Source organism: Lepidochelys kempii, chromosome 8, assembly GCF_965140285.1.
Source record: "Lepidochelys kempii isolate rLepKem1 chromosome 8, rLepKem1.hap1, whole genome shotgun sequence".
Lineage (NCBI taxonomy): Eukaryota > Metazoa > Chordata > Testudines > Cheloniidae > Lepidochelys > Lepidochelys kempii.
Genome location: NC_136387.1, coordinates 83931642 through 83947528, shown reverse-complemented (window position 1 = coordinate 83947528; position 15887 = coordinate 83931642). Strand labels below are relative to the sequence as shown.

The following is a 15887-nucleotide window of genomic DNA, read 5'->3' as shown; positions in this document are numbered from 1 at the left end:
TCCAGGTTCCCATGTGTAACAGCACATGAAGAAAAGATTGTACAAATGTAAGCCCTGGAATTATATATACAAAGACATGCTATCGATTCCAGTAAATGCAGTAACTTGCTCATAGTTATTTTAAATTTTTATTTTTAAATTTGTTGCCAAAAATTACAGATATTAGGTCAGGTCTTTGTGTTTATTGTAAAGAAACTGCAGACAGTCACAAATTAATGCAACATCAACATTCTTTGCTCCTTTCTTTTGGTCAGCCAAGGAGCATCCTCGCTGTCTCCTCTAGGCTGGTCACACACACATTATTCAGAGCCCCTTAGAGTTGTTGCTTCTTGTCTTCAATGAGATGGTCTTTAGGACAGCACCCAACACAAATGAGGCCCAATCCTGATTCTGGCCTATAGGTGCTACTGTCATACAAATGGTAAATAATAAAAATATTATAACAGAACAGTGACTCATAATAAGAATGGATGCCCAGATGCTCTGCAGGTAGACTGGGTGGTATATGCAAAAATGTGTAGATTTGTGCAATGTCACTGTTGTTTTGAATGTGGCTTTATGGTTCAGTGTTTGGCAAATCTGTTTAATGAAAACTCAGTGGTTTTGGGGGATCCATCATTTGAGCACAAAATATGCCTTACTATTCCCCTCTTGGATACATCTATTCAGGCATACTCACAGCCTGAATCCAGAATTTGGTCCACATTGCTCGTAACACATTCCACTTGCTTAATCTTTTCATGAAACCATACACAATGGATAATAAAACATCTATCAATACACAAATGTTTCACTTTACAGAATGACCTGCAGCACCATGTGGGGTTTTGAATGTGGGAAACAGTCTGCTTGCTGCTTGAGGGGCAAGGGCTGGTTATTATTAGATGTCCTATATTGTTACAGAGCATACAGTGGGCCTGCACATGCATGCACACACAAATGACTGAATAATTATGGTAAACAACTACCTAACAGATATCCCAGTACAAAAGAAAAATATAAACCTTTTTTATAAAGCAAAATCAATTCTCTGTGTTTGTGCCTTGTTCACAGCCCTTCTTATGCCACTTCTTTCTCTGCAGAAAGCATGCATTAATATAAAAACTATTAGCAACAAACCTTAGAAGTATAATGAATAACAACAGTTGCCTTTGATTTACAGAGAACAAAATCAAACCTGAACTAGTCTTAATGCTCTTTAGCTCTTTGGAGTCTTTCTCCTGAGCCAGACTGCCTTCTCTAATTCCGGCCAAGCCAACAACTTGCTGAGTTCAGACCCAAATGCTCCCCTCCCACGAGACAGGCACACAAAGTGGATTTTTCCACTGTCCAAAAGGGTGGGGTTCTACCTACCACAAGAAGAGAAGGATTTGGCCCATAGCTGCCTGGGGGCAAACCTTGTTGTTTACTCTGGAAGACAAAGGTGATGTGTAGTTGATGTACCTATCACTGGAAGATGCTACCTCAGCAAGGGAGAGCTCTTTAATGCAATAATTCTCTGGTTGTCTGGACAATCTGGTGAGCGCAGAAATAACCACTGGGACATCTGTCTGAGCAACTGAGTTTTGAGAAAGTGGCAAGTATTTTTGGTAGGATACAGAAACGAAACATATGGATATTTAACAATAAACCAAAGCCTGGTTTGTCTGGGACAAAAAAAAATCCATTATCTCAAACCAGGGAACGTTCACATACCCTCTGAGAACAACTGGATGTAATTTATGAAATATGCTTGTCATATGTGGGCAAATCTGGCCTTTGAAAGTCTTTTTGCAGCAGCCAAGACTTCTCCGTGCCTGGGCTGAGCAGCAGGCTCAACAAGGCTCTACAGGCCAAATTTTCCTGGTCCTTATGCAAACGTATTTGGGGAAGACGTAAGGATTCTTCCCTGGTTCCATGTCCCGCTCGGGGGCAAGATAGTGGAGCTCGAGAGTTCTTCTGCTGGGGCAGAAGACACCACACAGAGGGAGAAGAAGAGAAGAAGCAGGGCCTCCCCACTGTCCAGGAGAGTTGGCCCAACACCTGATGAGAACATGCGGCACCCTCCCTGGGAGAAGATGCAGTATAGACACAGACACTGAGTTCTGAGGTGTTCCAGGGGCACTGTGCCTCTTTAAGACAAAATACCTCTCAGAGCTCACTGAGGGCGTGTGTGTTCCATGCTAGCTGTAACACAGACCCAAGCTTTAAAAGCACAGTTTGGTCTCAGATATTGAACAGCTCACAGAAAACTCTGATCATGTTGGAAGGACCCTAGACGATATGAAACCTCCTGCTTCATGGATCGTAGCTGGGAATTCATTTAAGCCAATAGACTTAAGTACATTTACTTAATTTATCAAGGGATCAATCCTGATCCAGCAGGAGTCAATGGGAAAATGCCTGCTGATTTCAGTGCTGCAGTGTCAGGATGAAATGAGAGAGAGCACCTTCAAAAACAAGTGTATTACATTTTTCATCTGCCCCTCCTGCTCAGGAAGTTCTAGTATTTTAAACTGTCAATGTTGAGTTTGTTCAATTGTTTTAAAAATATATATTTTTAAATGAAGCAAAAAATGGATATCTGGTTAGTTATACTGGCCAAATACTCTCTGTACTAATATGCAGTGCAAGCCTAAATGCTGGAACAATTTGTATAGTGGGGGTGCTGAGAGCTATTGAACGAAACTGTAAACCCTGCATATAATGGAATCCATTTCAAGCCAGGGGGTGCAGCAGCACCCCTACTTCCAGCACCTATGCCCCACCCATTGATTTCTCCAAATCAGGAATTAAAACAAGGGGAGAAAAAATTGCTGTCCTGACTGAGATTGATAGCCTAATTTGTCATGCTCATTATCTCATCCAGGAATCAGAAACTGGCACATCAAAGCCTGTTTAAAAAAAAAGTTAAATATTCACTGCAGAACTGCCCATTGGAAAGGATCGTCCACCCAACCATGGGATTATCCACTTATTTAAAAATTGAAGAGCTAGAAAGTGCCTGTAAAATTATGAAAGTGCCTCTAGAAAGTGCCTCTAAAATTATGAAAACTGCTAAAAGTGCCTGTAAAATTATGAAACAATTGAATTTGTGCGTGAACAAAGAAAAGAGCTTCCTGGGATTTTTCTATTAGAAGCAGAACTTTGATGACGCTCGAACTTTTACCTAATTTGAATGCACTCAGCCTTAATCTTTAAAAAAATGATTTGATGCCGTCTGTTTTCCCCTGATTAGAGAGAAATCCAATTTTTTCTTTGTTTAGCCTATACCAGAACATATTAATAGGTGTCAAAGATTGTTTTTTGTTTTCTAGCCCAGCATGAAACATACTACTCTTTTCTTTACCAAGTTTCATAAGTTTTCCCACCTTTTAAACAGCTTTGTAGCATACTATGAAGCTCGAGGAAAAGACATCTGTCTGATTGTCTTATATTTTAAGATAATCAAATATAAGGTTTTACGTATCACATATTGCAGTAGCAGCAGAGACATGCCATTATTGGACAAAGCCAAATATGGTAAGGTATATTTAACAGCTCATAAAACTGCCGGAAAGTGAAAGTCTAAGGGCTAACTCTTGTCCCTGTCTGCGCAGGCTTAAGCAGATCCTGAACAAGCCACTGTCCCCTCAGTGGGGGATATGTACTGCTTGCAAAGCAACCCCAGCAGTGGAGTCCGTGACTTCATACCCTTAAGAACTGGAGAGTGATTTTTTAAAAAGGCAGCTTTGTAAAGAAAGAGCACCTCCCCAAAGCTGCAGTAGCATGTTATCACAGGTAACAAGCCTCATGGATAGGGGGAAAGCAGTAGATATGATATATCTCAACTTTACTAAGGCTTTTTATACTGTCTCATGTGACCTTCTTATAATCAAACTGGAGAAATATAGCCTAGATCAGGGGTGGGCAAACTTTTTGGCCTGAGGGCCACATCTGGTTGCCAAACTGTATAGAGGGCTGGGTAGGGAAGGCTGTGCCTCCCCAAACAGCCTGCCCTCATCCCCCCCGCAGAACTCCTGACCCATCCAACCCCCCCTGCTTCTTGTCCCCTGACTGCCCCCTCCCAGGACTCCCCCACCCCTAACCGCTCCCCTGGGGCTCCACCCCGTATCCAACGCCCCCTGCTCCCTGTCCCCTGACTACTCCAACCCCTGTCCACACCCCCGCCCCCTGACAGCCTCCCTGGGACTCCCATGCCAATCCAACCCCCACTGTTCCCAGTCCCCTGACCGCCTCCCCAAAAACCTCCACCCCATCCAACCGCTCCCTGTCCCCTGACTGCCCACCGGGACTCCCTGCCCCTTATCCAACCTCCCCCTGCTCCCTGCCCCCTTACCATGCCGATCAGAGCGGCAGGACTGGAAGCGCCGGAGTGTTGCCCGTGCAGCGAGCTGAGGCTGCGGGTGAGGGGAGACAATGGGGGAGGGGCCAGGGGCTAGCCTCCCTGGCTGGGAGCTCAAGGACTGGGCAGGATGGTCCCGATGTGTTTGCCGGAGTTGGCCCACCTCTGGCCTAGATGAACCGACTATAAAGTGGGTGTACAACTGGCTGGAAAACCGTACTCACAGAACAGTTCTCAATGGTTCACAATCAAGCTGGAAGGGCATATCAAGTGGAGTCCCTCAGGGTTCTCTCCTGTGTCCAGTTCTATTAAATATTATCATAAATGATTTAGATAATGGCATGAAAGTACACTTATAAAGGTTGTAGACAATACAAAGCTGGGAGGGGTGGCAAGAACTTTGGCAGACAGCATTAAAACTCGAAATGATCTTGACAAACTGGAGAAATGGTTTGAATTAAAAAGGATGAAATTAAATAAGAACAAATACAAAGGAAGGAATCATCAATTGTACAAATACAAAATGGGAAATGACTGACTAGAAAGGAGAACTGCAGAAAAGGATCTGGGATAGTGGATCACAAACTAAATATGAGTATTGTTTGGAGTAGACACTGAGCATGCAGACAGTTGGTTTTCTGAATGAAATCACTTCAAGGGTTTTAATTTTCAAATCTAAAATATTTAAAGTCTGTATGCTGAGAGGTTCTGGGCACCTTCCACTCATTCCATTTTCAGTGGAAGTGGAGACTATTAAGCACATCAGGATTAGGCCTTAAAGTGCTGGTTCATTTTGCTCACGGGTATGTAATAGCATGCACAATGTAAGGTGTTTTTGTGTCTGTGTGCGCGCTAAAATATGAACATGTTAAAAGAAAAAAATCTGCAAAGATGGGATTTGGCCTGATCCAGTGGGTAGAACACTGGGCTGGTCAGCAAGATAGCTGGTTGTTTTCATACCTTTAACACTTGTGTGACCTGGGCCAAGTCATTTCATCTTTTTGTGCCTCAGTTTTTCCATAAAATGGATATAGTGCTATTTACAAAAACTGGTCAAAATATTTGACAGAACATTTTTTCCACTGAAAAATGGAGTTTCATCAAAAGTGACATTTTCCATGGGAAATATCATTTTCAACTTTTCAAAGATTGATCGGGAAAGTAAAAAAAAGTTTAATTTCAAATTGAAATTTTAATTTTGTTTTAATTTAATTTTAAATTTAAAGTTCTCCCCATCTCCTTTTTTCTTTGTGACACAGAATACAATGAAACAGATGATGTAAAGGGTTTTTTTCTTTTCCCTTTCCATTAACTCTTTAAAGTTTCTTCACTTTAGAAAAGTTACATACAGGCAGAGTTTCTGGTTTTTCTTTTGGGATTCTGTAACTTTTCAAAGCTTCCCAAAGTAGGAGAAGATACATTGGGGAAAAGGGAAAAAGTGGGAATGAGGGGGGCTTGGGAAACCCTGGTTGTTTTTCATTTTATTGGACTCAGTGGCAAAAAGAGGGCCAGGGGAGAAAAATGAAAATGTGATGTTTTCCAAAAAAGTAATTTGCAAAAACTTTTTAAATGAAAAATTGTTCTCTTTTTAACCCTGAGAAACACGAACTTAGACATTTTTAATTTTTTTCCAAAATTGTTTTTGTGTGTGTTGACCACGTCTAATATTTACCCACCTGTGTGAAAAACGTGTTAAGATCTATAGATGAAAAGCACTCTCTAGACCTGATGCTGCTCTATCAATGTCTATGGAAGCTGAGCCATTATTGCATACCACTTGAATCTGTGCTCAGTTTGAGCTAAACATTCAGATTAGTGTTTCTTGTTAAGGTTTTGAGGCAAAGAGTATTTTTTAATAAATGAAAAAAGCCCTTTGAGCAAAAGGAACCAGATGGAAATCAGAGGTTAAGAGGTTAATGTGTATTTTCTCTAGTGTTACTTGAATGCCAACCCAGATTTCTGTTTATATGTTATCTAAGCTTTTTCCCAGATACCTAATTTGCCATTTGATGTGCAAATTCTTAACAAATTATTAGTTCTCTACATTTTGTACGGAACTATCATCAATCTTTTCTAGCTCAGTTATAGAAAAATCCCATAAATATAAAACTGCAGTGTTTTGAAACTTGAGATTTGCAAATAACTTTTAAACTCATTAATTTTTTTAAAAATTGAAGTGAGTGATATTTTAAACAGACACAGACACAGTCACATCTAAGGCCCCAGTTCAGCAAGATACTTAAGTATGTGCCCAGTTTTAAGCATGTTAGTCCTATTGGCTCCATTTGAACTACTTGTGCTTAAAGTTAAGGACATACTTAAATACCTTGCTGAATCGGGGCCTTAGTTAGGAGCGTGAATTAAATCCCAATAACTAACATTTCTCTGAAGCCCTAATCCTAGGAGATTAGGCAAAATAAGATTTTAATTTACAAGATAAATAGACCAAATAACTTTTGCTGACCATTGCCTTGTTTTCACATTTTCTGTATTGCTTTTATTAATATGTCAAAAATATGTTTATAGTATCAATAGGTGTTACATTTCATCCAGAACTCCCTTTATTTTTAATTGTTTTCCTTCATTAGCCACATATCTTCAGAAAGAAGAAAGAAAAGAAATGTTTTGTTTTAAAGAACATACTCTGTATTCTGTCACGTACTCCATCTCCCAGGGAAGGTATCTGGAAACTTACTCTGCTATTTTTATTTATCCTGTCAGTGTAGTATATTGATGAGAGGACTAAAGTCCAGTGGTGTTAAAACAAGACATGAAATATTGATTAATTCTTTTTAAGATTCCTTTTTACTCCTGAGCATAGCAGATTTCAGATGCTAGTGTCAATATAGGACTGTCCAATAAGCCTCTGTTATCGGAAAGGTCCTGATCTTCATAGTGCTCTGATAAATGGTTCTTATGATCTTAAATGGTTAGCCCAAGGTTAGTGTGCTTCTGCTGCTAGAGCAGGAAGCTTGTTAGAAGCGGTGCAGTACTCCAAATTAACTGCTTTTGAATACCCACTTCAGTTCCCCATGATTTGATTGGGAATTGTGGAAAGCTTGCATATTTCTCTATAGTAGGCAATAGGAAAAACTTCTGCCTAGAATAACTGGAGAAACTGGGGGGGGGGGGGTGGGAGGGGAGAGAAGGAGAAGACAGATAAAGAGATTTAGAGAGAGTGGAAAAAGTGAGCCAACATCCAAAGTGGGTAATAAAGAGCACTAAGAAAATGCACAAACTAGTAAAAGCAATTTACCTGTGGCAGTTGCAGCATGTAGCAGCATTTCAAAGTGTAAAAGGAAATAGGAGTGTAGAAAACCAAAAGGAATAATATGCTTTGAAAAGGCATATAAGTGGCTCATAGCTTACATTTCATTGTTAATAAACTGGCTGAAAGGTCATATTTTAAATTATATGTCTGTATGCCTATTTAACGTCACAGCACTGATAGCACCATTCCTCTGAGAGAAGAGCAAGTAAAATTAAGCAGTTTCTGACTATAAGTACATCAGTTACCAAAGTACAACACTATTCAGAGCCAGTCTGGTGAAAGATTGATAGCTTTCACTTGTCACCCTCCCTTATTTGCACATGGATACTTTCTTCAGCACTAACTTATAATATTATGACACTGATTCTCCCTGGTGATCTCTTTGGTGCACAAAGGCAGCTGAATCAGATATCTGGCATTTCTCCTGGTAAAAGAGAATTTTCTATGTGGTGTAAAGCTGAATGGCTCTACACTGCCCCCAACATATAGATATTTTGGGGAGTTCCAGGAGAAGAGGCAGTGTAGCCAAAGCACCTCTTGCCACAGCAAGTTCCTTTGGGAGGGCCTTTGCACCCAAACTTAATTTAGAGCAATCCTTAGGCTGCTTTAGCTTGTGATGGAGAACAGACAGGTCGCTGGCTGTGCCCGGAATCTGGGGGCTACAAAGGTGGCATACAGCCATCTTGCCCCCTCTCCTTCTCCTCACCCCACATCTTCCTGAACTGAGCTCAGTCTTAGGGCTACATTTAGCTAGCTTTGTGACTTGATGTAAACATTTACCACATGGATTTTTATTATTAATATTTAGTTAATCTCACTAGAATGGAAAGGCACATACTTTCTCTAAGAAAAGCTGGACATTAACCAGTTTGTAGGCAGGATAGGATTCACAAAGGTATTTAAATGGGAGTTAGGCACCTAAGTATGTTTGTGAATCCCACCTTTAGTGCCTAGCATATTCCTTTTTATTAGAGATATTAAAGCAACATCTCTTGCTTGCTCTATTCACGTGGGAAGTTCTGTTGACTCCCAGTAGTGCTGCTTGTGTGAATAATGTGAACAGGATTTGACCTTTATTAAAGAATATATGTTTTCTCAAATAGAAGCCATTTGGAAACTGTGGGCCAGATCCTTATTTATGTGATTAGTTCTCATTCATGCAAGTTGTCCTATTGCTTTCAATGGAACTAGTTGCATGAGTAAAGGTTCCCAAACCAGACCATATTCCCTTACACCTCCCTCCCTGATACAAGTATGTCATCTCAGTGAATGACACAGAGTTTTATTTTTCAAAGCAGCCTTCAATTCTACCAGGTGATTGTCAACACAACCTTAAAAGTTGCATTTTGTGTGTAAACTTACAATATTCATGTAACATACATGACATTATAGTAATAATTCTTGTGTACATGAAGATGTGTGTATATATAGATGGGTACACACATCCCTTTTAATTTGACTTCTGGCAGTGATTGTTATCTTTCATCTATTATGCTACATTAATTTGGCTTTCAAATGTACAAATAAATGATTCCCCACCTTACGGGACATGAGTTATTTGACTTCAGATATTTATTTAGCATATGGTTTTTCTTCTGTGGGCTGTAGCCTGAGGCCCCAACCTGGAAAGAATGAGAGAACACCTATAACAATTCAAAATAATTGTATATTTTTGACAGATTGTCAAGTTGCTTAATGCCTTTTGGCCCAGGTAACAGTGATATTTCTTTGATGAAGTGTTAGTAATTTCTCATTGCAATTTGTTGTGTTTGATGCTGTATTTTTACAGAGTCCAGTCAGGTTCATATCTCAGCACTGGGTGGTTTACCTTAATTCTGGCTATGGACGCCTGCTATGGAATTCATGTCTATGGGATGATAAATGACACCTACTGCAAGTAAGATCACAGGAAATTATTTTCATGCATCTACAATTCTGATACCTTGTCCAAAAATTCACAATTCATTTTAATATAATAAATCTGAGGAATCCTTTTCCCAGTGTTTTGCATTGATGTGATGCTATGTTGTCAGTGTATTTAGTTCTGATATGGTATTTGTTGATAAAATAAAAAACATTTATAAAACTTGAATGTCAAATGTTATAAGGAACTTTTTTAATCAAAGACTTTCAGCAGTCTTGGAGTTCGCTGGGAAACGGAGAATATTTTTGCTCTTTTGACAAAGTGTGCTTGTTTTCACCGCTCAAAAATGTCTATACAAGAAATATTAATCTATTAGCTCACAGAATACCAAATGCTCTTGGAAATGCAGAACTGATTATCTCAGGATGGTTACCCGAAACTATATTTCATCACTAAATGAGCAACCTGTCTGAACTTTATTTCTAGATATATATTTGGTCGGCTTTGAGTAGCTGGGGGGTTTCTCATTGGAAAACAAAACAAGGAGCTTTATCAGCATAGTGTGACATAAATTCCTACCAACAACTGTTGGTGATCTAGCATTGTCATACATCATATCCTATTATCATAAGTGCAACCACCATCTTAAAAATCCAAATCAGATATTTTTACTCTATAGCATAAAGATAATGGAATATATACTAGACACGTTGCTTATTCACAAAAGCAGGAAATTTAGTCAAGTGATGTAAAATAATAAAGCAAGCCACATTTTATGTTAGCAGGGCTAGTTCAAGCAAATCTGGAGCCTCTGTAACCATTTGATTGGGCGCCTCAGCTCCCAGGGTAAAGTGTACAACTTCTACCTCTGCCCACACCCTTGCCATTCTCTCTCCTCCATACTGGACAGCTCAGTGCTCATTGCCACCAGGACATGGAGAAAGGAGTTAATGCTCTAAACTTGGCTCTTTAAAGTTAGGCACCTACATAAGAGGATGATTTTCAGAACTCAGCTCCTGGTAAATGACCTAAACAACCTTGTGGAAGGTTGGACTCTTAGCCAGCAAGCCCCCTCTGGACTGGGCATAGCATAGCAGCTCTTTCCTGTCTAGCATCCCCTGCCAAAGGTTGATCTGGTCCTACGGTGGTTCACCGCTTCTTGCAACTCAGCCCTCTGGCCAGATCACTCTAAAGTCTGTTCCCTTCCGGAGTAACAGAAGGTACAACTAGAAGTCCAGAAACAGCCCAACACAAATACTTCTGCCCCCTCTTGGGCTATTACTCAGTCCATCCTTGAAACTGTCTTGCCCTCAGAGCAACCTTGGACTTAGTCATCCTTACATTGGGCTTGTACACCCCTTACTCAGGGCTGGCATCGGAATGCAGGCTCACCCTCTGCTCTGGGTTCTAGCCCTAGGACCCTGTATTAAGCAACTAGGTCTGCTCCTTTAGACATACTGTCTGCTCCTTTAGACATACTGCCGTTTTCCTGGGTCACTTCTTACCTCTGAGCCCCTTGTGCTGCTTCCATGTAGCCTGTGCTTAAAGCAGTCTCTCAGGCCTCTGGCTTCTCCCTAAGTCCTTCCAGCTTCTTTTTTCTTCTACTGGAACACTGACCCCTCAGGACTCCCTCTCAGTACCTTTCCCCCTTTCCAGGGCTCATCACAGCAATTGATGCTGTCTCCAAGCCCTTCTTCTGTCTCCCTGCCTCAGGCCCTTCCCAGAGAGAGGAAATTCCTTATCTCCTCTCTCTTGGGTTTCTCTGTCCTGAGTCCCTCAACAAGACCTCACTTCCTCCTTTTATGAAGAAGACCCAGCTCCTTCCCAGCTGGAGCTAATAACAAATCAAGTCTGACACACCATGCAGATGCAGCAAAGTGGGCTAATTGGCTGTCAGATTCCTGTTAACCTTTGATTCAGCTGTGTAGTAGACACCCCAACACAGGGTCGTCCAGACTGAAAGGAGATGTGTTGTTATTTGGAAAACATTACAAAGGCCATGAGAAAAGGAGAGACATAGCTCAAGTTTTTCATAGATTCCAAGGCCAGAAGGCACCATTGTGATCATCTAGTTGGACTTACTGTATAGCACAGGCCATAGACTTCCTCAAAATAATTCCCGAGAGCAGATCGTTTAGAAAAACTTACAGTCTTGATTTTAAAATGGTCAGTGATGGGGAATCCACCATAACTCTTCGTAAATTGTTCCAATGGTTCATTACTCTCACATTTCCACCTTAGTTCCAGTCTGAATTTGTCTAGCTTCAACTTCCAGCCATTGGATCATGTTATACCTTTCTTTGTTAGATTAGAAAGCCCATTATTAAATATTTGTTCCCCATGTAGATACTTATAGACAGTAATCAAGTCACCCTATTAACCTTCTCTTTGTTAAGCTAAATAGATTGAACTCTTTGAGTCTAGCAATATAAGCCATGTTTTCTAATCCTTTAATCATTCTTGTGGCTCTTCTCTGAACCCTCTTCAATTTATCAACATCCTTCTTCAATTATGGACACCAGAACTGGACAAAGTATTCCAGTGTGGTCACACCTGTGTCAAATACAGAGGTCAAATAACCTCTGTACTCCTATTGAAGACTCCCCTGTTTACGCATCTGAGGATCACATTAGGTCTTTTGGCCACAGCATCACATTGGGAGCTCATGTTCAGCTAAATATTCACCAGGACCCCCAAATCTTTTTCAGAGTATTGATTCCTAGGATAGAGTCCCCCATTCTGTAAGCATGGCCTACATTCTTTGTTCCTAGTTGTATACATTTACATTTAGCCATACAAAATGCATATTATTTGTTTGCACCCAGTTTACCAAGAGATCCAGATCGCCCTGTATCTGTGACCTGCCCTCCTCATTATTTACCACTCCACCAATTTTTGTATCATCTGAAAACTTTATCAGTGATTATTTTGTTTTCTTCTAGGTCATTGATAAAAATATTTGAGCGTTGGGCCAAGAACGGATCACTGCAGCACCCTATTGAACAAAGACCCACTCAGTAACAATTCCCCATTTACTGTTACATTTTGAGACTCATATGTTAGCCAGTTTTTAGTCCATTTAATGTGTGCCATATTAATTTTATATCATTCTAGTTTTTAATCAGAATGTTGTGCGGTACCATGTCAAATGCCAACATACTGACGTATATTATATCAATACTATTAACTTTAATAGGCAGCAGGTTTAAAACAAACAAAAGGAAGTACTTCTTCATACAATGCCAGTCAACCTGTGGAACTCTTTGCCAGAGGATGTTGTGTAGGCCAAGACAATAACAGTGTTCAAAAAAGAGCTAGATAAATCCATGGAGGATAGGTCCATCAGTGGCTATTAGCCAGGGTGGGCAGGGATGGTGTCCCTAGCCTCTGTTAGCCAGAAGCTCGGAATGGACGATGGGATGGATCACTTGATGATTGCCTGTTCTGTTCATTCCCTCCGAGGCACCTGGCATTGGCCACTCTTGGAGGACAGGATAGTGAGCTAGATGGACCTTTGGTCTAACCCAGTATGGCCGTTTTTATGTTCTTCTTATGTTCTTTATCAACCAAACTTGTAATCTCATTAAAGAAAGATATCAAGTTAGTTCGACAGGATTCGTTTTCCTTAACCCTGTTGATTGGCATTAATTACATTACAATCCTTTAATTCTTTATTAATTGATTCCCATATCAGCCACTCTATTATCTTGTCTGGGATCAATGTCAGGGTGACTGGATAAATGTCAGGCCTATAATTGCCAGGGTCATCCTGTTTGCCCTTTAAAAAAATTGGCCCAACATTAGTTTTCTTCCAGTCTTGCGGAATTTCCCTAGTGCTCCAAGACTTATTGAAAATCAGCATTTATGGTCCAGTGAACTCCTCAGCAAGCTCTTTTAAAACTCTTGGATGCAAGTTATCTGAACCTGCTGATTTAAAAATATCTGACTTTAGTAGCTTCTGTTTAATATCCTCCAAAGGTACTAGTGGAATGTAAAAAGTGTTATTATCACCATATGGTGAGACTGTATCATCTGTTTTTCCCCAAATGTAGAACAGAAATATTTACTGAACACATCTGCCTTTTCTACATTATTATTGGTAATTGTACCATTTCCATCTAGTAATGGACCAATACTATTGTCAGGATTCTTTTTGTTCCTAATTGTATGTAAAAATGTATTTTAAAATCTTCTTATTGTCTTTAACTCTGCTGGCCATAGAGTTCTCCTTGTATCCCTTTACTTCCCTTATCAATTTTCTAGACATCCTAACTTCTGATTTATATTCATTACTATCAACTTCCCCTTTCTTCTATTTGTTGTATATTATGTTTTTATTATTTCTTACAGCTGCCTTCACTTCCCGTCTAAATAAAGTTGTCCCCATAGAGCTCAGGCAGTGTTCCTCGCTACACAGCCCTGACATAGAATCAGTAAACAACACAATAACATTTCACCGTGTCCCTGATAAGTGCAGTTGTGGCTGCATTGCCTGATTAGAAGATATTTTGTTTGTTTTAGCTTAATCACTTGCTAGGAACAACAGAGCAAGAAAGATCCCCCTCCTCTTTTGCTTGCTAATATCACTGCCCTGTGCCCTAGTCAGCCAACCAAGGGCTTGTTGTGGGGACTAGGACTACCCAATGAGAGCCTTCCATTTAGAGATACTGACACACTGGCTAACTTTTGCAGTAGGACAACCCAGGGGGAGTGCCCTCTAGGCCCTGACCATAATCCTATGCTAATTAGTAAGGCCAGTGAAGCTTAAGGACCTGTATTTATTTATTTGATCTATTAAAATGCACACAAACCATACTGTGCCTATACTATAATGGAAAGATTTCTTACACGATAGACACATGGATGGGATTCCAATGAATACAATTACAGTGTAATATAATAAAAAGAAAAGGAGTACTTGTGGCACCTTAGAGACTAACAAATTTATTTGAGCATAAGCTTTCGTGAGCTACAGCTCACTTTATCAGATGCATACGAAAGCTTATGCTCAAATAAATTTGTTAGTCTCTAAGGTGCCACAAGTACTCCTTTTCTTTTTGCGGATACAGACTAACATGGCTGCTACTCTGAAACCTGTCAGTGTATATAATGGATTTCCTGGAAAATGTATTAACGTGTATCTGTGTTTTGTTTTCTTTCCCAGGTCAGAAGCCTTTCGAAAGGTCCCTTACCATTATTATGAGCCAGGAAGAGATGAATGTGATGAGTACTTTCTGCATGAAAATGCTCCCTATGGAGGTCATAGATTTATCACAGAAAAGAAAGTATTTGCTAAATGGGCCAAGAAGCACACAATAATATTTACACACCCCAACTGGACACTGTCTTGATGTTGGTTCTTTAGTAGCATACTATTACAAAAATGCCTCAATTTACAATGATCTTTCTTACATCTGATGGACGTTCTCACACACTAGATAAACTAAATTAAAACTCGATGATAGAGAAGTTGATCGTTCAGCTGTTAAGCAAAACTTACCAATTTGTGGAAGGCAGATGAGTTGCTTATTTTATCACTAAGGGTTATATACCACATAATGCACTTTACATTTTCACTGCATTTTAATTCAAGACAACAGTCGTTTCCAGATAGTAGTGATTTCATGTTATATACAAGCATGCCCACAGAGTGGTGGCCCTTAGAAACTTTCCAGTTGCCTTAGGTAATTAAAATGACTATTTGCATTTATGACAGGTTTCAGAGTAGCAGCCGTGTTAGTCGGTATTCGCAAAAAGAAAAGGAGTACTTGTGGCACCTTAGAGACTAACAAATTTATTTGAGCATAAGCTTTCGTGAGCTAAGTGCATCCGTGTAGCAAACGAAAGCTTATGCTCAAATAAATTTGTTAGTCTCTAAGGTCCCACAAGTACTCCTTTTCTATTTTCAGTTATTTAACCTCAAGATTTGCTGTACTAAAGGTAACTTCCTACAGGCAAATACAAAGATAGTAGATTCTGAGGTAACTATATCTATTTATCTTACATACAACTGGATAAATGTTAAGGACCACCAATGTGGCAGTATGTATATACTTTCCCATGCATCCACACTGGGTGTGCTAAAATTAGAGATGGGGTAAATAATGATTCCTGAACTGAAGGTAACTCCCCTGTGCAAAGATATTCAGAGCTCAAAGGCCCATAGGTAACACAGAAGCTCCGGTTACCTACTTACTTCCATATCGGTTGGCCTCCATCATCTTGAATGATGTAATTCATCTGGACACTATCTCAAATTGCAGTATTTTTGGAGGATGACATTCCAGCATCCACCAACATTAGTTCACTTTTTTATGACATCACCCTAATTTGTACCTGCTTTTTGAAATAATAGCTCTACAAATGGTGTAAAAACATGTTGGTGGGGGATGCTTAGGGATACAAAGACAGGACTTGGAGCACAAAAC

The 15887-nt window shown here is 40.0% G+C and overlaps 1 protein-coding gene across 1 annotated transcript in view; it reads left to right on the top strand.

Annotated features, from left to right (window-relative positions):
• ST6GALNAC3 (ST6 N-acetylgalactosaminide alpha-2,6-sialyltransferase 3) overlaps positions 1–15187 on the top strand; it is a 315225-nt gene extending 300038 nt beyond the window's left edge. The window contains exons 4-5 of the mRNA XM_073357306.1: positions 9385–9492; positions 14624–15187. Of these exons, the coding sequence (XP_073213407.1) occupies positions 9385–9492; positions 14624–14810 (295 nt within the window). The 3' untranslated portion in view covers positions 14811–15187. The remainder of the gene's footprint in view (positions 1–9384; positions 9493–14623) is intronic.
• The last annotated feature ends 700 nt before the right edge of the window (positions 15188–15887 follow it).